This window comes from Gekko japonicus, unplaced genomic scaffold (genome assembly GCF_001447785.1).
Source record: "Gekko japonicus isolate JY-2015 unplaced genomic scaffold, Gekko_japonicus_V1.1 scaffold46, whole genome shotgun sequence".
Lineage (NCBI taxonomy): Eukaryota > Metazoa > Chordata > Lepidosauria > Squamata > Gekkonidae > Gekko > Gekko japonicus.
The window spans coordinates 216,994-241,756 of NW_015169173.1; the positions used below are offsets into that span (position 1 = coordinate 216,994).

The 24,763-nt window shown below is 46.5% G+C and overlaps 1 protein-coding gene across 2 annotated transcripts in view; it reads left to right on the forward strand.

Moving 5' to 3' along the window:
- The window catches only part of GSN (gelsolin), an 86,249-nt gene extending 61,704 nt beyond the window's left edge, over positions 1–24,545 (forward strand). For both annotated transcript variants that reach the window (XM_015415887.1, XM_015415886.1), the window contains exons 7-17: positions 3,441–3,573; positions 4,520–4,608; positions 8,489–8,704; positions 12,635–12,768; positions 17,146–17,236; positions 17,798–17,968; positions 19,465–19,639; positions 22,534–22,658; positions 22,893–22,970; positions 23,615–23,675; positions 24,140–24,545. In XM_015415887.1, coding sequence (XP_015271373.1) covers positions 3,441–3,573; positions 4,520–4,608; positions 8,489–8,704; positions 12,635–12,768; positions 17,146–17,236; positions 17,798–17,968; positions 19,465–19,639; positions 22,534–22,658; positions 22,893–22,970; positions 23,615–23,675; positions 24,140–24,309 — 1,443 coding nt within the window. In that variant the 3' untranslated portion in view covers positions 24,310–24,545. The remainder of the gene's footprint in view (positions 1–3,440; positions 3,574–4,519; positions 4,609–8,488; positions 8,705–12,634; positions 12,769–17,145; positions 17,237–17,797; positions 17,969–19,464; positions 19,640–22,533; positions 22,659–22,892; positions 22,971–23,614; positions 23,676–24,139) is intronic.
- Positions 24,546–24,763: the final 218 nt, after the last annotated feature.

A 24,763-nucleotide genomic window follows, 5' to 3' on the forward strand; every position in this document is an offset into this window, starting at 1 on the left:
CATTTTACAGAATGCAAGAGTTCTCTGCCTAGAGGACCTTACAACCTGAAACTTGAGACCACACGAGGGAAGGAAGGGGGTGCAGAGACAGGAATAAATGGGAGGAATATGGTTTTATTAGGATCTGGGAGACCCAAGTTCAGATCCCCGCTCTGCCTTGGAAGTTCACTGGGTGGCCTTGAGCCAGTCGGTCTCTCAGCCAAACCGATCTCACAAGCTTGTTTTGAGGATCAAATGGAGGAGAGGAGAACAATCTTGCAAGCTGCTTTAGGATCTTGTAAGATGCTTCTGGATTAAGAGGAGGAGGTGGGAATAATGCAAAAGGCCTCGAGTCCCAATCTGGGAGAAAAGCAGGATGTAGTGGAACATGCCTGCTCTGTCCTGTGGGCCCTGTCCCGCCCTTCCTTCCTAGGTTTTTCTCAACTCCTTTGCTTCCACTCTCAAGTAGCCCGCCACCTCCACCTGACTTTTGAACGGAATTGCCCACTGGGAGGGTCAGGGCTCCCAGCTTACCTTCCAAATTCTGAGGCCTTGCCTCTGTGTCTCCTGCTGCCCAGCACCGGGTCACTACTCGGACAGTTTACGGCCTTGCACACCTCTGGAGGAATAGCCACTGGCCAACTGTCTGCCTTCCCCCGGCGCTCCTTTTAAATTAGCCTGTCCAAGATGGTGGAGGTCTATGTGGTACAGAGAACCACTGCCTGCATCTTAAGTTATAAAGTATTTATTAAAAAGAAAATGTTCACAAGAATACTTTTAGCACAGAACCAGATTGAGCAAGAGAACCAAAATAAGTAGGTATAGCGCAAATCCTCTGTCCCTCTCTCTATACATGCCCTATCAGATGCTAAAATAGGATATGCCCCTTTTTCTTAGAATGTTACAGATCCTTATAGAGTGGGCAATACCTTGAAGCTTGCTTCAGCTCTTGGGGTGAGCACATTGCCTGTGGAGAGGTCTGTGTGCACTTCTGGATGCAGCACCCAAGGAAAACATACCTCCTTCCTGTTGCAAGGAGTTTTGGTTTTTTCCCCGTCATATCTGTTTCTCCACCCACTGACCAGGTCATGCCAGGTCAGAGAAGCATATCCTAGGGCTTCTTCCTGGAGATTATCCCTGGATCTGTGCTAGCCTAAAGTCCTTCAAGTCTCTGTTCCCTGCGTGAAGAAGGGGAAGAGCTTGACCATCCTATTGTCTTTAGCTAGACCTATTAACATATCTTAAGAGCTAGCTGAGGTGGCCTGGAAAGCCATTGACTGACTTCCTCCTTCCCAGCCTGGTCTCTGCCCAGAGGGAAAAAACTGTTAAAACGCAAAGTGGAGGTTTTGCTCTTTGCAAATCTCCCAGGAAAAAAATGCATTTCTTCACACAGGATATAAATAAAAATAAAAGTGGAATATCAACTAATAATAATGAGAATAATGACAATGTTCTATGGCCCAACAATCCAAAGAACAAGGCAGTAGGATGGATTGGCCCACTTCAGCCAGTAGCCGGGGGACAACATTTTGGAATGCTCCCCTATGCTGCAAAATTCCTACAAATAGTAATCTAGCAAGGCAAGCAAAGAGAAGGGGTAGAACCTTTCTCCCCACTGTGCTAGTTCCCTTATTTGTTTTTTTCTCCCACACAAAGGAGAATTCTGAACTGGAATCCAACCCTGGCTGTCCAAGGTAGCTCAGTCCATTCTACCATCTCGTTCTCCTTAATGGGTGGATGAGGCCCTATCCGTTTCAGTAAGGAAGTGGTATCAAAGGCTTTTCAGGGAAGGCGAGTTTTAAGGAAGAATTTGAAGATTGTGAGAGGTGGCATCACGCTGGTGCTTTATAGAAGAATGTGAACCCCCAAAGGGTTTACAATCTCAATTCAGACAGGGGGGGCAAGAAGGGAAAGTCTGACTTTCCCCTGTCTGATTGCTCCAGCGCGCTCTCATGGCTTCGGGATGGTCTGATCAGGCCATCCCGACTCTGTGCCATTGTTTCCCCCCCTCTTCGCAGTATGCACATCATCGCAAACTCCATAGGGAGCGGTGCGGAGGTGCGATTCATCAATCCCTTGGTTAAGCGCATTGGGGGGGGAATGGCACACACAAAAAAGACTCACCCAGAGTTGCATCTGATCACACACTGATGGACTGCGCCCGCAGCTTCAAAGGGAGGTGTGATCGTGCAACTGCGGGTCAAATTCCTCCGGAGGAAATAGCCTCGCTTCCCCCCCTCTGTTTTTTCTGGCGTGTGTGACCTAGGAATGACCGCCTGGGATTGAACCAGATTGATGTAAGAATTGGGTTTTCAGTGGGCATTTGAAGGAAGAGCCATGATGGCATGAGGAAGCTGACATGTGATCCCTGCACAGGTGTGTGTTTCTGTGTGAAGGAAGGATATCACCTATGTGAATTATAGTCTTAAAATAAGGCATCATTCTCATCAAATCTGCGATAGCCTTCCTCCTTTATTGACTGAAGTGCACCCAGGGGTCATTTCCTGCAGGAGCGCACAGAAGCGGAGCTCCGGCAGTAAAGAGCCCAGGGGGCAGGCACATGCAACAAGCCCCACCCCCTGCTCCCAGCAGCCCTCAGTCAGAGCAAGAAGCAGCCAGGTAAGTTGCAGAGCTCCCCCCCGGGCCCCCCAGTCCAAAACAGTCCAGTGGCACCTTTAAGACCAAGTTTTATTCAGGTACAAGCTCTCCCTCCTCTGTGAGGACAGATCTGCACGTCCCCCCCCCCAATAGCTAGCAATCCAAAACAATCCAGTGGAGCCTGAGTGGTGGGTGTTGCCTGCTGACACACTTCCAGTGATGTCAGGGGGTGTGGCATATGCAAATAAGTTATGCTAATGAGCTCCTGCACCTCTTTTTCTACGAAATGACCCCTGAGTGCACCACAGAGGTTAATATTGTGCTTTGGCTCAGTAACTTACTTCCCCCTTGTTTCTAAGCCCTGAACATCAGCCTGAGGAAGAATTATGTACTGTATTTGTGAATGTTGTTGGTCCTAATCCAGGTGGATTTGGTTTGATGGGCCTACGGGATTACTTGATTTTAATTCAGACTAGTTTACTGGGTCATTTTGCCTTCCCCCCCAACCCGTCACATGCCTTGATATTGCCATGAAGATCTATGTTGTGTTCAATATGCCCTGCTCCAAATAACAGGTGGGTGAGAAGGCTGCCTGCCCTCAGATGGTCTTTCCAAATAAGAGGCAAGTTCAGGCTTAATTTGAGAATAGGTCTCAGGCTGACACACTTTTGAGTGTCGTCCTTGGAAAATGTGAAGAGAGATATTGAAGAGCATCTCTGAGCTTATGCAGAGTGCCTCCCCCTCCACTCACTGAATGAGATAAATTCGGGGGGTTGAGTGGGAAGTAGTTTGCCAGGGTGGAGAAAGGCTGTGATTGTCTTTTTCAAATGGTTAAAAGTATCTGCTCCGCTGCTGTGTCACAGGTGTCGAATGGCGCAGGAACTATGGCAGTCTCTCTGGTGGCAGATGAGAACCCCTTCTCCCAGGCAGCCTTGAACTCAGATGACTGCTTTATTCTTGACCATGGCACCGATGGAAAGATCTTTGTCTGGAAAGGTAAAGGGAGGGGGTATGGCTGAACCAGAGTATACGATGGCCAATGCCAAGTTCTGGTTTCCACTGTAGACTGTGTGCGTATGTCTGCAGGGCCGTGAATTTTCAATGTGTATTTTGATTGGGTTATGTTGCATAAGTGAAAATGAAAATTGCCAATCTGGATCAGAGCAGAAGTCCGGCTATACCAGGATTTTGTTTTCGACAATAGCCCTGGAAGCTGGCAAGGGCTGCATGATGGTGATAGTCATCTCAATTGCTTATCTTCCTTTTCTGTTTCGTAGGCGTATACTGCCTGTGTACATGGAGGTTCCATTTGGTAATCATGCCTAATAGCTGTTGATAGACCAGTCTTCCACAGATTTGCCTAATCCTTTTAAAAAGCCACTTCTGCAAGTCACCCTCATTTTCATCCTGAGGCAGTGACTTCCTGTGTTAATTATATTTTGTGCAAAGAGCTACTTCCTGCTGTCTGTCCTAGATCTACTGCCCATCAAATTCATTGAGTGACCCTAACTTCTCGTATGGGAGAGGGAAAAGAAGTTCTTTCTGTCCACTTCCTCCACATCATGCATCATTTTAGAAATCTTTCTTATGTCCCTTTTCCAGTACCATCTTATATGAGGCATTCCTAAAAAAAAACTTGTCAGATGAACAGAACACTGATGGGCTTTTGGTCTGATCCAGCACGGCTCTTTCGATGTTCTTACATTCTCTCTCTTACACAGGGGAGAAGGCCTCTTTTAACAGGCTGCCTCATCTGACTTCTGCATGTGTCGCCTGAAAGCAAAATTTCCCCTCAGAACAACTGTTCTGTTTGTATTCAAACGTACACTGATTTGATCAGTCAGTTGGCCAACCCTCACATGATTGATCAACTATTTTCTTTTTTTAATGTTGTGACTGCCTAAAAGGTACCAATGTTCTCACATACCTGTTCTGACCCTAGGGAAAACTGCCAATGCTGAGGAAAGGAAGGCAGCCCTGAAAACTGCCTCCGAATTCATCACCAAGATGGGCTATCCCCGTCACACACAGGTGAGGTTCAAAGGAAAGTAGGTTGTACTTCAGTTACAGTCTCCAGTGCTGTTACGGATTGAAGCTCAGCTTAAACAAACATGGCTGATAAGAAATGGGGACTGTATGGAATCTCCAAAATCCCCTTTAAAGGACTAGGGTTGTTGTGAGGATAAAACTGGGGAAGGATAACCCCTGTGAATGTCCTCTGAGGTCCTTGGAGGAAGGCTATTATACAATATCAACCTATGAGGTTGCAGGGATAAGGTCCAATCACAATAGTTCCCACTCTTGGAACTGGCTGTTGGTGATTGGTCGGTTCTTCCTGGGCTACCAATTACAAGTGAGGGATTAGGATCCTAGCCCAGGATGAAAGCTTCACATGGTGTTTCAGTGACAGAGTTCACATACATACTTTGGTCAGATTGAATACACCACAGTGTCCTTGCCCCTCGTCTTTTCAATCTTTATATTAATGACATCATTAAGAAGCTCTCGGGCCCTGAACTTCTCCCTCCCTGCCTTGGCCCCTGGAAAATTTCAGTCCTCTTGTACGTGAATGACATGGTTCTGCTGTCTCTGTTTCGCATTGGTTTGAGAAGGTCACTGTCTAGGCTCAGCAATTATTGTAAAGAAGAACGATTAAACATCAACTATTCAAAGACCAAGGTGATGTTGGGATGAGGTGATGCAACCTCTGTTGGCCAATAGACAACTTCCCAATTGACCAGTGCAGAAATTTCACATATTGGGGAATCACCCTTAATGACACACTTTCTTGGAAGTTTCATTTAGAAATTATAAAATCAACAGCCCTCAGTATGATGGGGGCTATTCTAAAATTCTACTGCACTAAAGGGGATTTCCTGATAGATGAGAAGAAGAAGAGAAGAGATTGGATTTATACCCTGCCCTTCACTACCCGAAGGGGTCTCAGAGCCGCTTACAATCTCCTTCCCCTCCCCACAACAGACACCCTGTGAGGTAGGTGGGGCTGAGAGAGCTCTCTTGAGAACTGCTCATGAGAGAACAGCTCTGAAAGAACTTGTAACTGACCCAAGGTCATACCAGCAGCTGCATGTGGAGGGGTGGGGACTCAAACCCGTTTCTCCCAGATTAGAGTCTGCACTCCTAACCACTACTCCAAACTAGCTCTGCTATAAAAATCTTCCAGAGCAAGGTAATCACCCAATTTCTCTATGGTGCAGAGGTATGGGGATGGAATGATGCCATGGCTGTTAACCCGGAGAGAATTCAATACTATCCCCAAACACTCCAGCTGCCCTGCTAAGAGCTGAACTGGGCCTTCCATCCATTCAGGCATGTGTGCTTATAACCCTAATCAGGACTTTTTTTTGTAGAAAAAGCCCAGCAGGAACTCATTAGCATATTAGGCCACACCCCTGACAGCACCACTCATTAGCATATTAAGTCGCATTCCCATGTTACCAGAAGTGTGGTCATCCAGCCACACCCACCTTTTGCTTCTTATTCGGTTTACCTTGATTGTTGTCAAAACCCAGGGCCTTTTTTTGTTGCAGGAACTCCTTTGCATGTTAGGCCACACACCCCGAATGTAGCCAATCCTAATGAGTTTCTGCTGTTGGGCATGGCTTATTATGCTAATGAGTTCCTGCTGGGCGTAGCCAACTCGGGAGCCAGCCGGAACTCCGTTCCTGTGCGTTCCTGCCCAAAAATAGCCCTGACCCTAATTAAGTACTGGCACAAATTGAGGAGTGCTCCAGCTAGTCTTCTTTTTAGCCTATGTTTCACTTTATTTCAAAAAGATTCTACATGGTCCACCAATTATAATAAATCTGTATAAATAAATTGTAAATAATCTGTATAAAACCGCTAGGTATCATTCGTGGTGCCCCCCCCCTCCCGGAGGCAATTTCAATTGCCCGGTCTGGGTATACGTGCATGATGCAGCTTTCAGTAGGCAAGTTATTTAAAGTCCTAAATTCTCTCCCTGGTTTTAATGAATTAAAAGGATCATTCTGGGGCACACTATCTGTCCAAAATTACCTTCTACAAGCTTCACTCAGCTCTCACATCTATTCATTTCCAGACAATGCAAACTGCCATGCTTGCAAGATGCTATACACAAAAACCAGTCAATCAGCATCTATGCATTTGCAGAGCCACAGAGCCAGAAGTTTTATGGCACTCCTTCTTGGCCTGTTCACTTTATTCAACTCCCAGGCAAAAAATTGTACGCACAATTCTGACTAGTTTAGGTCCAGGCACTGCGATGGAGAAAGTTTTATTTCTCCTTGCAGATGAGGAGCCGGTAGTCTCCCACAAGGTTACCCTTTTTGCCCTGGCTTCCAAGAATTTCTGGTCTAAGTTAGTGCCCAAAGACTAGGCCAGCAAAATGATATTCTTTTCTCTAGCCTGCTGGATGAGTTCCTAAAGGGCCATTTTTGTTAAATGAATTTTAATTGTTACAAACATGTAACTTTTAATACTTAACGGTAGCAGTTTAGTGTTTTGTTTACTTGTTGTTATTTTACATTTGTTCTTATTTGTAATGGCCTTCGGCCCCATGCAATAAAACCAAACTAGCTAACTAACTATGTCATGTGGTCCCTTGGGAAGCAGCTCTGTTCTTATCACAAAATGGTTTATGCCTGAGATGTGCCTCAGAAAATAGTTTAGCCAATGTGTTAAATCTGATGATTCCCTCAAAATGTTTAATTGTATCGGCCTCTTTCTGGGGGACTATATCTGCAGATGTTATCCAAAAGCTGACGCCCTCTTGCTCCAGAATATCTTGGATTCACCTCAGTCATGATCTGCCCCACAGACTTAAAGCAGATAAACCGTCAGTCTGTCTTCACTGTGATCTCTGGGAATTGTAGCTCTGTGACAGGGCAGCTTGTCAACTCCTTCCTCAAGCGTCAGTTCTTCGGATTATTTGCAGAAGGCTATGAGAGTTAAAACCCATCCAGCTTTGCAGTATAAATATACCCTTGAATTGCTTCGTTTTTAGTGATTATAAACCAATTTAACAGTCATAGTTAACATGTGACATTGGAATTCCATGACTGGAACATCACATGTGTTTATTTGACCTTAAAAACGAGCTGCAGGGAGGCATACGGATTGGGGCCATGATACTTGGGGAAAGGGAGGGTTTGACTCTTCCCTCTGCTCCATTTCCCAAATCAAAAATAGCCTCCTCACACTGCTTTCAGATTTAGACAGCACAATATCAGTCTTTTCCCCCTGCAAGAGCTTAAAGCAGCCATCACTGAGGAGAACATTTTAGATCAGGGAACTGGCAATGGGGGGCGAGGGGAAGAGTTAAGCAGCCTTTCTCTAGTGCCGTGATCCATATCTATGTTGCAGGGCTCTTTTTGTAGAAAAAGCCCAGCAAGAACTCATTAGCATATTGGGCCACACCCCTGACAGCACAGCTCATTAGCACATTAGGCCACACCCACATGTTATCAGAAGTGTGGTTATCCAGCCACACCCACCTTTTGCTTGTTATTTTGTTTAGCTTGTTTGTTGTCAAAGCCCAGGGCCTTTTTTTGTAGCAGGAACCCCTTTACATGTTAGGCCACACACCCCTAATGTAGCCAATCCTAATGAGTTTCTGCTGTTGGGTGTGGCCTATTATGCTAATGAGTTCCTGGTGGGCGTGGCCAACTTGGGACCCAGCCGGAACTCCGTTCCTGTGCGTTCCTGCCCAAAAATAGCCCTGCATGTTGGTATCTCCCATGGCTGTTTTTTAGGGCTGTGTGGATTTCCAGTCCTGGAACTCAAGTCACCGGTAGATTAGCCCCGAGACTCGTTGCCACCTCATCAGAAGCCTGCTCAGGAGGACCATTAGGAGTGTAGCTCAGGGTGAGACCGTCTTACTACCTGCTCAAACCTCTTTTCTTTCCTTCAGATCCAAGTCCTTCCAGAAAGTGGCGAGACTCCCCTGTTCAAGCAGTTCTTCAAGAACTGGCGGGACAGGGACCAGACGGAGGGCCTGGGAGTGGCGTACGTCTCCAGTCATGTGGCCAAGATTGAGAATGTGCCTTTCGATGTTTCCACACTCCACACGTCCCCAACTATGGCGGCCCAGCATGGCATGGAAGATGATGGCTCTGGGAACAAGCAGGTAACCGAGACAGGAGGAGCCTCACGTTCACACAGTGTCTGAGATTGCTTATTCTAGAAAAAAGCGATATCTTTGGGGTCTTGAAAACCACTGTTAGTGCATAAAGGACCACCAGGAATCTGCAGACCACTGTTTTTGAGCATCTTGTGGCCCGAAAGCATATAATGCTGCAACCTTGCTGAAGTAGACCTTGGTCTGGTGCCTGGATGGAAGAACTCCCGGAGTTCCTGTGAACAACACCATGAGATGAATGATGGAAGAAAGAGATGTACGTACTGTGAGTTCACAAACCAACCTATGGGGACCCCAGCAAGGGGCTTTCAAGACAAGTGAGAAACAGAGGTAGTTTGGCATTGCCTTCCTCCACAGAGTCTTCCTTGGTGGTCTCCCGTCCCAGTACCGACCCTGCTTAGTTTCCAAGATGTGACAAGATCAGGTTATACCGTACCATTCCGCATCCCAAGAAAGGCAATGCAGTGAGAAAAATAACAGTGGCCCCAGTCACACGGAGCATTAGCCACACTAGAGAGACGGAAGATAGGCGGATTTTCCGGGCGCGATCTCACCGCCACATCTGGAAAGCAAAGAGCTCCTGTGGCTCAACTGAGGCTTCCCGCCAAAGATGCACGGCAAAAAACTAGTACCTCGGAGGTACTAGTTTCCAGAAAACGCGGGGCAAGGGCGGGCGTCTGATCGCGTTTCCGGTGGCATCCGGCGCCCGCCCATGCCCCATTGCGAAAAGGTTTTTTTTCCCCCGAAGTCTCCAGGGATGCGCACAAGCACCCAACGGGGCATGCGCATACTTCAGGTTAAAAAAAACACAACAACCCCGTTTGCCGTGCCGCGCCGCTTCTTTGGCGCGTCGTGTGATTGGCACCTCCCCCCTAACCACGGGACCTCGACGGGACCGCGAGGGGACGCCTGATCGCGGAGTCGCGGGTTATTTCGCTGTGGGGCAAACAGCCACGCCTGCCTCCCGCAATATCCAGCCCGTGTGACCGGGGCCATTGTTGTCCTGAGCAATTTTGTCTCTCTGAAAACACCCAGGTCGTGGTGTGTGTGTGTGTGTGTGTGTGTGTGTGTTTAAGCAAAATCATATAAAAAGTTTTGAACTTAAGAATAACCGTGCTGTATCAGGCTAACGGTCCATCTGGTCCAGCATCCTGTTTCTCACACAGTGGCTGGGGGGGAAAAAGCCATAGGCAAGCAGGGCTTCACTGACTGACCTACACAGTTGGAAGGAGTAGAGAACAAAGTTATTGCCGTCCTCACCGAAGAGATAAAGCTGGGCTTGACTGACTGACTGACTGGTGCAGTGGGGAGGGAAGGCCTTGGCCTGCTGACTGCTGCCCAGTATCTGACAATCAGAGGTATTCTGCCTCGGAACCCAGGGGTTAACGAATGTTTTTCTCACCAAGTCACAGCCAACTTACAGCAAACCCCCCTAGGGTTTTCAAGGGAAGATACGTTGAGAGGCAGTTTGTCATTGCCTGCCTCTGCACGGCAATCCTGGACTTCCTTGGAGGTCTCCTAGTAAAGGTAAAGGTTCCCTTGCTCGAAAGCCAGTCGAGTTGCGGTGCTCATCTCCGTTTCAAAGCCGAAGAGCCAGCGCTGTCCGAAGACGTTTCCGTGGTCATGTGGCCGGCATGACTAAACACCAAGGCGCATGGAACACTGTTACCTTCCCACCGAAGTAGTACCTATTTATCTACTTGCAATTTCGAACTGCTAGGTTGGCAGGAGCTGGAACTAGAGACGGGAGTTCACTCCGTCATGTGGCACACTCGGGTCTCGAACTGCTGAACTACTGACCTTCCACAGCCTGCAGTTCAGCGTCTTAACCACTTCAGCCACTGCAGCTCCTATCCAAGCACTAAACAGGGACAACCCCCTTTAGCTTCCAAGATCAGGCTAGCCTAGGCCATCCAGGTTAGGGCAATAGCCAACAATAGACCAAGATGAATCCATCCAGCACCTTTTTCAATCCATATAAGCCAATGGCCAACATCACACCTCTTGGCCATGAGTTCCACGAGTCAGCTACCCATTTTGTGAAGCTCTGCGTCCTTTCTGCCTTATACCAAGCGAGACCTTTGGTCCATCAGGTTCAGTCTTATCTGCTCTGACTGGCCGTGGTTCTCCAGGACTTCAGAAAGGGAAAGGTCTTTCCCAGAATCTCCTATTTTAGATCTTTTAGGTAGAGAGGCCAAGGATATATAGTCTTGCGGTCACTGTTACTACCGTCATGTGTTGGTCTCATGATAAAGCCAAACGTGTTTTGCTCTGGAAGTTCTCGTCTCTGCTAAATTGTATCTCTTATTGGTTTTACCATTTCCCCCCAGGAGGTGTCCCCATAGAGCTATTTTGTAAGAAAAGTTGTAAACAGCTGTACTGGGCCAGGCAAAATCCAGAAAAACAAAACAAAACCATGTCATGCTGTTTTTATTCAGGCAGATGCCACAAAACGCTGCACAAGCTTTCAAGTTCTGTAGAAGCCTTCATCGGGCAGAAGTTACAAAATTTTAAAAACAAAGGAAGAAAGAAGCATAAGAACATAAGAGACGCCAATGTTGGATCAGGCCAAAGGCCCATCTAGTCCAACACTCTGTCACACAGTGGCCAAAAATACCAGGTGCCATCAGGAGGTCCACCAGTGGGGCCAGGACATTAGAAGCCCTCCCACTGTTGGCCCCTCAAGCACGAAGCAGATATTCCCAGTTTTAAGCAAATATTCCCAGTTTTAAGACCCAGTCATACCAGCCTTTGGTGTCTGAAACTGGCAGGCTCACACATTTTGATTGCTGTCGGTGTTAGATTACAGCCCTTGCATTCTGGGAAGACAAAACAAATGTTAATTGAGCAGGGATGGGGGAAACCGTGGGTCCAGACGGCTACATCACGGCTATTGGTTGTGCAAGAGAACTTAATTTGAAGTGCAAGGAACTGTGTGGGCGTGGGGGAAGGTTAAGCAGGCCAAGTTTCAATGCTGTGCAGTGTTTCTCTTGCAACAGTTCCTAGCCAATCCTCTAAGTAAACTTTGTGGCTTTTGGTAGCCCCATTGTAACATCCGTCAGTGCCATTCTAAGCGGACCTAAACCTTTCTAAATCCACTGAAATCAACAGACTTATCAAGGTTTACCTCTGCTTTAGAGTGACACTTCTAGTCGGCAGTTTAGAACAAGAGGCAACAGAAATCAGGATGTCACAGTTGGTTTCAGGGTGTTGGGTATGGAGAACCATCCTGGAAAGCCAATGTAATAATTGCACATTCGCACGCAGTTCAGCAAAGGGGAGCAGCATTTGCTGAAAACCCGAAGATGTTTGTCACTCTCTAGCTGCTTCTTTTCATTTAGATATTTATACCCTACTTTCCTCTCCAGTGGGATCCAAAGCGGCTTGCAACACTGTCATCCCCTCCTCCATTTTATCCTCTCAACCACAACCCTGCAGGGTAGGTTAGATTGAGAATGACCGGCCCAAGGTCACCCAGCGGGCTTCCATACCACAGTGGGGATTCGAACTCTGGACCAATGCCATCCTAAGCAGGTCTACTCAAGAATCCTACTCAGATCTGTTCAGTAGTCCTTACACACAGGAATGTGTTTTTAGGATTGCACTATGGGAGAGAACAGACCACACAAAAATGGGAGGTTAGCAAAGCGAGAATTTGGTTCGCAAGGCATGCAAGGTAGAGCTAGTTCATTTCAAAGTGCACAGTACCCCTGCCGTTTCCCCTATCAAGGCTTCAAGCAGTTGAGGAAGGCTGTTTTTGTGTTGAGGAAATGAAACATCATGTCTAGTTTTGCCTTTAGATTCTACCTGTTGTCTAGTTCTACTTTTATGATTCAGGAAATGAGCAGCTCATTTTTGTAAGGGAAAAAAGGCTGTTCTTGTACTGCCTTTAAATTATTCCTCCTCTTTCACACGCAGATCTGGAGAATAGAAGGTTCTGCCAAGGTGCCCGTTGATCATTCCCATTATGGCCAGTTCTATGGTGGAGACAGCTATATCATCTTGTATGATTACAGGCATGGAAACAAGCAGGGGAAAATCATCTATACTTGGTAAGTAGATTCACTTTACAGCTCAGCAAGTGAAAACCTTTCTATCCTGTTTGGTGTAGAGCCAGTTTGGTGTAGTGGTTAGGAGCGAGGGCTCTAATCTGGGAGAACCGGGTTTGATTCCCCATTCCTCCTCATGCACCTGCTGGTGTGATCTTGGGTCAGTTACAAGTTCTTTCAAAAGTGTTCTCTCATGAGCAGTCCTTGAAAGGGCTCTCTCAGCCCCACCTACCTCACAGGGTGTCTGTTGTGGGGAGGGGAAGGGAAAGGAGATTGTAAGCTGCTCTGAAACTCCTTCAGGTAGTGAAGGGCAGGGTATAAATCCAGTCTCTTCCTCCTCCTTCTCCTCCTCCTCTGTGCTGGGTCAGCTGGTCACCCCGGATACCATGCACTGGAAACTGGATACACAGTCCAAAAGCAACTCGAGCAACAGAGTCGAAGGTCAGAAAGCTGGGAAATCAGTCAAAGGTTGCAGGAGCTAGGAGCAGAGACCAGTGTTCCCTCTAAGCTGTAGAGTCTTGTGAGCAAAAATTCTACTTTGTGAGCTACTGGCATTAAAGTTGTGAGCAAGTGATTTGGCTACTGCACAAATTAGTTTGCTCTGGAGCCATCCTTCCTGAGCTAAGACAAAAATGTGTGAGCTGGAGGCTAAAAACATGTGAGCTAGCTCACACTAACTCAGCTTAGAGGGAACACTGGCGAAGACTAATGGCCAGGATCAGGTCCAAGCACACATGGTTGCTTCCGTGTTGAGGCAGGTGTGTGGGAGTGTTTATGACCAGGTCCTCCCTTCCCTGGGAGTCAATCTGCCAAGACTCACAGCCCCTCACGTTGCCTTTGCAAGAGCTGCAGTCTGTCACTCCTCCTTTGCTCTTGCACATTCAGTCACTGGCGTGCCCTGCGTCTGGGACACTCAGGAGAACTAGGTGGGGATTCTGGCCTCAGGATGGCTCCAACTGGAGGTGCTGGGCCAGGCTCAGGATTGGTCTCTCCTTCTGGCTGCACCTCCTGTGCAGCTGCTGGGGCCTCTTCTCCCTCAGGTGCTGTTAAGGGTTCCTCTGCTGGGCTGACTCCAGAGGAGGCTGGGTTGCTCCCTGCCTCCTCCTCATCTGAGGAGTAGTCAGCCTCAGCAGAGCCAGGACCCATGACCTCCTCCTCCTCTCCTCCTCACCCCATGTGGGGTCCCTCAGTGTGGATAATGGTAATAATGAAAATCGGTGAACGACCAGACACTAAATGACAAATATCTGGCAACATTAACAAAGACAGCATTAAACATTAAAAAGATCACCTCACTTAAGCACCACAGGATCAGCATAGCCCCAACAGGAACATAGCAAAACCAGGGTGAGTCATGCTGAAATAACCACGACTTGGGAACCAGTGTGGTGGTGTCGTTAGACTAGAGGGAGCCAGCCTCAAATCCCCACTCAGCCGTGGAGCACACCAGTTAGGGTAGGGCCTGTCACTCATTCTCAGCCTGACCCACCTCCCAGCATTGTTATGAGGGTAAAATGGAGGAGGACAGAATCATGAACTCTGAGCTCCATGGAGAAGGGGAGGGATCAAATTGAATTACAAAGGTAAACAGGGCAGGCAGGGAAGGAGACAGGGGTGTTTCCCTGGGTGTTTCCTGCCCTATTAATATTTTTCATTACAAATTGGAAGGCTGTTTTGCTGATGTTTATCTTGGAAACAGTTGATGAGTCGTTAAAGAGTTCTATATCAGGCTCTGCTGAGGAAGACTATTCGAAACGAAGTTCTGAAATCCGGAGTCTTTGTCGTCCATTGTAGACTTACCTGTTGGATTGTTGAAAACTTACCTGTTGGGCTATTGACTTACCTGTGGGATTCTTGTAAACACTGCATATGTAGAATTACTACTAGGTTTATTGTAGATTTGTTGAATTATTGAAATATTGTAGACTTACCTGTTGGATTGTTGAAAACTTACCTGTTGGGCTATTGACTTACCTGTGGGATTCTTGTAAACACTGCATATGTAGAATTACTACTAGGTTTATTGTAGATTTGTTGAATTATTGAAATATTGTAGACTTACCTGTTGGATTGTTAAAACTTACTTCTTGGATTATTGATAATATTGTAGATTTACCTGTTGGATTTTTGTAAATACTACATATGTAGTATTTTCAGCTAGTAAAGGTAAAGGTAAAGGTTCCCGTGCTCGAAAGCCAGTCGAATCCGACTCTAGGGTTGCGGTGCTCATCTCCGTTTCAAAGCCGAAGAGCCAGCGCTGTCCGAAGACGTTTCCGTGGTCATGTGGCCGGCATGACTAAACACCAAGGCGCACGGAACGCTGTTACCTTCCCACCGAAGTGGTACCTATTTATCTACTTGCAATTTCTTGCTTTCGAACTGCTAGGTTGGCAGGAGCTGGAACTAGAGACGGGAGCTCACTCCGTCATGCGGCACTCGGGTCTTGAACTGCTGAACTACTGGCCTTCCACAGCCTGCAGTTCAGCGTCTTAACCACTTGAGCCACCGCAGCTCAAGCTAGTACTCAAGCTAGTACACCGCAGCTAGTACTACCAGTTATATTGTTGTTACTCATTAGTAAATTGTTTTATTGTTCTGTTCTATTCTTAGCGTCCTTGGGCTTGTCTGTGCCCATCCATCATACTTTCATAAAGTAGGCTATCTGCAGATTACTTCAGCTAGTTTCCAGCAGGAAGTGGTCCTTGAAGTGTACAGGCAGGAAATTGCTTAGAGTTTTAAATATCAAAACCCAGACTTTGAATTGGAAACAAAGCCAGTAAAGTTGGTACACTATATTTCAGAAAGGTCCCAGTCAATACTTGGGGTTTCCAGCACATTCCAGCCTCTTTTAAAAGGCAGCCCCCAAACTGAGAACTGGAGGGTCAAGGCCCCAAGCTCTTCACTGTGAATCTTTTTCTTTCTCCAAGGGTCGTGGTAACACTAGTATGAACCATCTGAGCTGAGTCCATGATCCACAGTGGGAGGCACTGTGGCTCAGTGGAAGACCCTCTGCTTGGCATGCAGAAAGTCTCACGTTCAATCCCCGGCATCTCCAGTTAAAAGGAGGTGATGTGAAAAACCTCCACCTGAGATGCTGTACAGCCACTGCCAGTCTTAAGTAGCCAGTACTGACCTCGATGGTCTGTTGGTCTGATTCAGTATAAGGTAGCTCCATGTGTGTTAATGGATCCTTCCTTTAATCACTTCAAGGGAATGATTCCACCTAGTTACGAACACCCTAGTTATCAACACCCTAAGGAATGGCTCAAGTGGTTAAGACGCTGAACTGCAGGCTGTGGAAGGTCAGTAGTTCGGCAGTTCGAGACCCGGGTGCCGCAAGACGGGGTGAGCTCCCGTCTCTAGTTCCAGCTCCTGCCAACCTAGCAGTTCGAAAGCAAGAAATTGCAAGTAGATAAATAGGTACCACTTCGGTGGGAAGGTAACAGCGTTCCGTGCGCCTTGGTGTTTAGTCATGCCGGCCACATAACCACGGAAACGTCTTCGGACAGCGCTGGCTCTTCGGCTTAGAAACAGAGATGAACACTGCAACCCTAGAGTCGGATTCGACTGGCTTTCAAGCAAGGGAACCTTTACCTTTACTTTTTAAGGAATGAAGGGTGTCTTCCATCCCTTTAAACGACTGTTCTTGAGACTAAACTTTGTTCCAGATGGTTTCCAGCTAAAATGGATGACAAATCCAGACAAATTTTCTAGGAAAAGAGTTACCATCTCTATTTAATACTGCCTCTGCCAAGATAATTTGCAGAAAACCTGCCAGATGATGTTCAGTAGGCATTTATTAAAATATTAGATATTCCTCTATTTAACAGACTAACCAAAACTATGAGCATTGCTTAACTGGAGAGCCAGTTTGGTGTAGTGGTTAAGTGCGCGGACTCTAATCTGGGAGAACCGGGTTTGATTCCCCACTCCTCCACTTGCAGCTGGCTGGATGACCCTGGGCAAGTTGTAGTTCTGATAAGAGCTGTCTTTGAAAAAGAGCAGTTTCTCTCAGAGCTCTCTCAGCCCCACCTACCTCACAGGGTGTCTGTTGTGGGGAGGGGGAAGGAAAGGAGTTTGTAAGCCGCTCTGAGACACCTTTGGGTAGTGAAGGGCGGGGTATAAATCCAATCTCTTTTCTTTTCCTTCTTAAGAATTTTGGTGCATTTGATAAAAGGTCATATAGAAGCAAATGAAACCTCTCCTAGATTTGTGTTAGAGAGCTTCAATAAAAGCCATAATGTATTGTTCTGTAACTTAGGCTATAAAAATTATTATTATTATTATTTAAAAATAAGTGAAATATTGTTTATTTTTAGAAACAGACTCATTCTGAAAGGCCCGAAGGATACATCTCAGTTTTCATTCTGTCTTTTCCAGGCAGGGTGCTGATTCTTCCCAAGATGAGATTGCAACTTCTGCTTTTCTTAGTGTCCAACTGGATGAAGAGCTGGGTGGCACTCCTGTACAGGTAATTAGATCCAGCAGAACAATCCAGGTAGTTTAAGGTTATAGTGTAGCATAGCTAGGAAAGGGATAGGGTCTGAAGAGAACTAACAGGACTACAGTAGACTGTTTATGCAGCTGAAAATACTTATCTTGAGAACTGTTGAGATGACAGTAGCATGTAAAGCACACATACGTGAGAGCATCATTGGAAGGAAGGGGGTTACTAACAAAACAGGATGGAATCTGAGCAGATATGTCATGGAAATCTGCCAACCTACATCAAGAAAATGAACTTTAAGGTGGAATTCCTAAGGGGAATGTACTTGCAGAGATCATGAGAATCAGGAACCAATCAGTGGAGAATCTCTAGTAAACTGTTAAAAAGCAGATGATAGATCAAGTATAAATTCTCTAGTTGGTTGACAAGCCATAGGCCTTTTGTGTGATCCATGGAACTGCTGGTCTTGTTTTCATGGAAGCCTGGTGTAGGATGTATTCCAGCGGCTGCTCTTTGCATGACAGAGCATCCACTTTGAAGGTTTCCCCTCCTCTGTAGTCTGATTGTGGGCCTCTTTCTCAACAGAAACGAGTGGTCCAGGGCAAAGAACCGCCTCATCTCATGAGCTTGTTCGGTGGGAAACCTCTGATTGTGTACCAGGGTGGCACCTCCAGAGAAGGTGGGCAGACGAGCCCTGCAGCAACACGGCTGTTCCAAGTCCGGTCCAGCACTTCTGGGGCTACCCGAGCAGTAGAGGTAGGTGATACATAAAGACAGAACTCATAGACAGGACACTGCAAACTTATGTACCACTGAATCCTCTCCGTGGTTGGATATGGGTTTTTCTTAGAATATCTTGGTGGTGCTTTGCAAACTAGTAGTACAGCTCAGTTCTGTTCAGAATGGAATTTGGGATTCGGTGGATACAGAATCTTGTTTCAAGACGGGAACCATATTTGCCTCATTGCATTTTGAACACATGAGCATTCCTAGAAGGAATATAATGTTCACATGGCCACAATCTGAGCAAAATGTGCATACTTGAAAACTGTTGCATAAGACTACAAAACTCATCATGTAGCGTGACTGAGTGACAAGTACACAAATGTAAATGTAAAGGGCTTTTAAATCATTCATTTATTCCACACATATATTTCTTACTCACCCTCCAAGGAGTTTAGGATGGCGTAATCCAATTTTTCTTTCACAACAATGCCGTGAGGTAGGGTAGGCCAAGAGAGAATGATTGACCCAAGGTCAACTTTGTGGCCCTCACATGGATTGGAACCCATGCCTCCCCGATCCAAGCCAAACTTACAGCCATCACACAGTCTGTAATAGGTGCAAACAGCAGAGCTCATTTGGCAATCTGAAATCTGGAAGAGAAGTAGATAGGCTTGCCAAGGTACCCCCGCCACAGAGGCCCGTTCCCTGCTGCCGGCAGATCGGGCCCCAGGGGGAGCCCCACCCCGACGTGCATGTCACCCGGAAGTGACGCGACCACGCCGGGCACGCTGGGGGCAGGGCCACGGTCATCCGAGGGCGCACGCTCCAGACGCCAGCCGGGAGTCCCCCGCTGCAGCGCAACACCTGACTTGGCAACCCTAGAAGTAGATATTATGCAGAAATCTGTTGGCCTAGGCCAGGTAAATGAACCTGAAAATGGAATTCTTGCCAGGGGTTTCCACCAACACTGATGTTAATATTTGAGGAAGCAAATGTTGTGTAGTTCATCTCAAACATCATCTGTTTGGATTTCATTTAATCTGTTGACAGATAGTTGCCTCCAGTCAACACTGCTATAAGGTGTGAATATAATTTATTGGTAGGGTCCAAGGGGACATCCTTGTTAATTTTATGTACTGAAGGAAGTTTCGACTGCCATGCAATTAACTAGGTGAGCTGACACTTGCTGGGACTTGTATATCAATTTAGATAGTAGTTCATGGTCTAAATACATTACTGGGAGATTCCTCTTTTCCTGCCGATAAGGATGATTGATGACCAAACTGTTCCCACGAACTTATAATTTATTCCCAGAATACTTTTGCTCTGTGGGCTTCTCTCCAGGAAAGCTTTTATTTTTAGAGTTACTTTTGTTAATGATTTTACATGTACTGTAAATGGCGTCTGCCTTGCTGGAAGCCAAAGGGAAATTAGCTGTTTTGAGTGCCTTTTGTGGATAAGTCTCAGCCCCTCAAGAAGAGTCAGCATTGTCAAGCCTATGGCCAAGCTGTGCTTATTCCTTACAGCTGGATCCAGCAGCCAAAGACCTCAATTCCAATGATGTCTTTGTATTAAAAACTCCCTCGACTACTTACCTCTGGGTGGGCCAAGGAGCCAGTGATGCTGAGAAGTCGGGGGCCCAGGAGCTGCTGAAGGTTCTGGGCGTGAGAGCGACCCAGACTGCTGAGGGTCGAGAACCAGGTATGCAGTGGCCTTCTTAAACAAAGCGGCCCTTTCTAAGCCTTCTGTGGTTTGCAGCCCAGGGTTGGTTGGTTGGCCTTTAGCTAGGGTTGTCAGATCCAGTTTGGGAAGCTCCTAGAGATTTGGGGAAGGAGCCTGGGGAGGATAGGGACCTCAGTGGGGTTACAATGCCATAGCATCCAACCTCCAAAGTATCCATTTTCTCCAGGGGGAACTGATCTTGTTAGTCTGGAGATGAGCTGTAATTCTGGGGGATCCCCAGGTCCCACCTGGAGGCTGGCCACCCTAGCCAGGGCCAAAAACTCAACATTTTGAGCATTTCTGAGCTAGACTTTATTTCATGTATCTACCACCTTTCTTCCTTTGTGGAACATAAAGTGGCCTATATCAGGTTCCCAAGAGGTCTCCCATCTGGGCGCTCCCATCTGGGCGCAGATTTCAACAACACTGTCGGTTCGTGTGCCATCAGACCATACCCTAGGACCCTTTGCAAATTTCAGATTTTGAAAGAAGTTAAATCTCCTGGATGAACAATGGAGGCTATAATGTTAAGCATTACCTTTCCAAATTCCATTGATATTTTTTTTTAAAGCAAGAACTGCATGTTACATTTAGTACTGTGATAATTTTTCTTTTTCTTTTTTTGAATAACAATTTTATTTGGAAATAAAAAAGCTTAAACATGAGTAACAAACAATATTCCAATTATAACAAGATCATGTGGAGAGTCTCCACGACATAACATTGAGGGATGATTGAGAAGCATAATTCAGAAGTGTAACTTTACCAAATTGAGTAACCAAAATAATAACAAGAATTAACATTGGATTGTAGGAAGTTACAAAATAAATTAGTTGACTAGACTACTTTTTTGTTTAGATTAGTATCAGATCCATTGAACGTAATTTTTCCATGAAGGAGAGATAAATTCTGCTGACGATAAGAATTCTAAAACAGGGAACCACTGTGCATTAAAATTAGATACCAAGGGGATTCTGGCATTACAATTGTGTTTATCTGTGATGCTTTCCATAATGAATTGATCCCAAAGTTTGCGGAACCAAACTTGGGGGGAGAAGGATCTTTCCAGTGTGAGGCAATTGAGATTCTGGCAGCATATAAGGCCCCTGCCACATGGCAGGGGAAAAGCCTCTTAAGGCGCGGCTTTTAAAAGCCGCACCAACGTTGAGACGCCGCGGCGGGATCCCACGGATCCCCTGGCCGCGGCGCCTTTTCTCCCCGGCGCAATCAAACGCCGGGGAGAAAACACGGCCCTAACCGGGAGCCGGCCGAACTGCGCATGTCGGAGCATGCGCAGTTCAGCTCCGGGCCGGGGTTGTGCCGGCGCAAAGTGGTGTGATCGCGCTGGTTTGATCCGCCCCCGAACTGTCCCGCAACTGGCCCAAATCTCCTCGTGTGGACGGGACCTAACATTGTTTCAAGCATCTGTTTGTGGCGGTGGTGTTCTATGTTTGGAGGCCAAATGCCTAGAAACAGTGTTCTGGTTTCAACGGGATTGTGATGATTTTTCTGATGCTTTTTTCCCTTAATCAGATGCAGCCGCAGAGCTCTGATTTAAAGTAGGGAACCGGCCTGGGGCTGAGGGAGAGCCCGTTTGGTGTAGTGGTTAGGAGCGCAGGCTCTAATCTGGAAGAAACGGGTTTGATTCCCCACTCCTCCACATGCAGCTGCTGGTGTGACCTTGGGTCAGTCACAAGTTCTTTCAGAGCTGTTTCTCTCAAGGGCAGTTTCTGTCAGAGCTCTCTCAGCCCCACCTACCTCACAGGGTGTCTGTTGTGGGGAAAGGAAGGGAAAGGGATTGTAAACTGCTGTAAGACTCCTTTGGGTAGTGAAGGGCAGGGTATAAATCCAATCTCCTCCTCCTCCTCAATTATTTAATTCTTCCCTGTGTGCTTTTTTTCTTGCTGACAGCTGCCTCCCCCAGCAGAGGTAGCTGGGTAAATGGTGAATTGTGGCCAGGAAATGGTGAGAGGAGGAAGTTTTAACAGGCTTCCCCCACCCCCACCCCAGTCTTCCCCTTTATATCAAAACTCTTGTGGCTGCCTTCAAGTGAGGGAAAAATAATAATCAGGAAATGACCTTTTAAAGATTTTAGATTATGATTATTTGTATCTGGTTTACTTGTGTTGAATTATAAGATGCCTTGAATTTATATAAGGTGGGGTTAGTAAAATAAAAATAATTCTGGAAGAGAAAGGAATGAATCCCTGAAGATAAAAAAAAACATAGTACTATCTAGACTTGAGAATGCTGAGAGAGAATAATGGAATTACGGATAAATAAATTCCCATTCCAGATTGCGGGCAAATCAGAGAAATTAGCCAGAGAATTTTCCTCTTCCCCCCAGAGTCATTTTATTTTCTGCTCCCAAGTCTACCACGATTGCCATAGAAGTTATGTTCTGTGATTTTGTATGTATTTAATTTTATTTTACTACCCACTGTATCAGAGACCTTTGGGGGGCAAGAAGCAAGCTATATACTGAAAGAGTCATGCTAAATAAACCAGTGGACCCACCTCTGGGTCTTCAAGCCAGAGGTGGGGCTGTGGAACATTAAAATGGTTCAGGAGTAAGCCAAGCTGTTCAGTGCTGCAGGGAAGGGGAAGCTTGTTTTGCACAGGAGGAGACCACAAATGAGTCCAGGCCTGTCACGGTCACTGCTGGCTGGGTTTGTACTGACTGTCACCAGCAGCACTGGCTGAGTTTGGCTTCCTCCTGGCTGCCAGCAACCCGCCACAGAAGCAGCCCACCAGGAATTTTCCCAGTAAGGGCCAATCCATAGCAGGTGCACTCAGTGCATACCAACCTTTTGTAGGCAATGGGGTGACAGGGTTGATAAAGCTGTTTGTGAAGCTCCTGTTTGATTTTACAGACAGCTTCTGGGAAGCTCTGGGTGGGAGAGCCCCATATCGCACTTCCCCACGGCTGAAGGACAAGAAAATGGATGCTCATCCACCTCGGCTCTTTGCCTGTTCCAACAAGAGTGGACGCTTTGTTGTGAGTATCTTGTGGGTTAACACTGTGGAAAGCTGCTCCACTTTCAAGAATCTAGAGTATCTGGATCATGTTGGGGACAGCTGTCCCTTGATCAACCAGCTGCCTTCTAGGCTTTCCTGCTGGTTATTAGGAGCAGGGTCTTCTTCATGGTAGCTGCCTGAGGATGTGAGTGTCTTTTAGTTTTACTTGGAGTATTTAGGCCCATTATATATCATCTCTCAATATTCCTTTTAGATTGAAGAAGTCCCTGGAGAGTTGATCCAAGAGGATTTGGCCACAGATGATGTGATGCTCTTGGACACCTGGGACCAGGTATGTAGCCCTTCCCTTACAACCAGGTCTGCTTACACGCCAAGCCGGAGAGACTGAGCCTTCTACAATGAAGAAAACCTTGCTGTTTTGTTAGATCCTACACTCCCACTGGAGGAGAGAGACATGAGGCTGCTGCTCTTTGCAGAACCCCAGCCACTCCTGTAACGTCCAGTTCTACCCCTGGCTCTTCATCAAAAAATAGGTGAACTGCAAGAGCCTTTATGGTCTGGAGGATTCTTTGTTTATAAATTAGCTAAAGGCCAATATATACAACCATCTGAATCAAGTGGCAAACTTAACATGTTTGAATGCTCCTTTCCTAAGAATAGCTCCTTGTATGCAGAAAACTACCATATCAGGGAGAAGCATTTAGCCCACACTTCCCCTGACATGCTGTTTTCCTGGGTGCAGGGTTTTAAAAATATTTTTCATAGGGACACATTTGCATGTTCAGTCCTCTCACCTGCTGCCTGAAATAGTTTGACCCAAGAAAAACTATTGCTTGAGTCTGCTGATTGTACAAGTTGTTCGTAAGTTTTTTGTGTTTCTAAAGCCACCATCCCGAATTTTCTTATTGCAGCCGCTTGTATATTTTGGGGTTCCTCCCTCCATATCGCATTATCCTGTTTTTATTTTTTTAAAAGGTCTTTGTGTGGATTGGAAAAGATGCCCAGGAAGAGGAGAAGACAGAGGCCCAGGCATCGGGTAAGTTGGCCTGCCTGCATCTCTCCTTGTGTATAGAAGCACTGTATTTGGGTTTGTCCTGAATCTACTGCCCGCGAAAATTGGATGCCCTTGAGTTCTTGTGGAAGAGAAAATGGTCTTGCTATCCACTTTCTCAATATCCTGTGTTCCCTTAAGGGTGGAATGTCTGAACTGCATGCTACTGAAGGGCCTGACACTTTCATCCTTGCTTTAATGCAACTGCAGCGGGAAAGCACTTATATTTTTCCCCTAATGGCATCTGCCAAGTGAGGAGAAAATTTAGATTTTGGAACTGGTGTGGTTAAATGCTCATCGCCCAATCACATTTGGGCTCTCTTTTCAGAGCCTGTATTAGTCAAATCAGAATTGTGAACAGTCAGTCACAGCTCTCCTATGTAAGGTGCAGTGGGGCCTCAGGATCAGAGCAGTAGACTTATTTTTTGCTTTAAAAAAAATCTTTACAGCAACAAGATACATTGAGACCGATCCCGCCAACCGTGACAGAAGGACTCCCATCACTGTCATCCGGCAAGGACATGAACCACCTACCTTCACCGGCTGGTTCCTGGGCTGGGAAGATGATTACTGGAGCACTGATCCCTTGCAGAGGGCTCTGGCAGAGCTCGATGCATAAACAAAAGATGTGCTTCCCTTTTTAAAAAAAAAAAATGGTGCCTTCACTACCTGCAAAGAACTGCCCTCCTCCTCCACAAGGTACAGAGATATGGTCTTTGGGATTTTATGGGTTTTTTTTAAAAAAGAAAAGATAGTGAAATAGTTGTGCAATAGCTGAGATCTGCCCACGAACTGTATCATTGTTTTGCTTCTTGAAGGAACCACCTTTAATAAAGCTTAAATGGATCTTGCAAACAGCGGCCTCTTTTGTTGAGTTCCATTAATGTTTCGTCGTCCATTAATTTTTGTTCTCTTCCCTTGCCTCAAAGGGAGTCAGGTGGACAGTCCTACTCGGTTTGGTCCTTGCAACAAGCCTGTGAGGTAGGCTAGCAGGAGGGAGGGTGGCTGGTTCAAGATCACCCACTGAGTTTCAGGGCTGGATGTGAACCTGAAGCTGGGGTCAATCCCCTCTG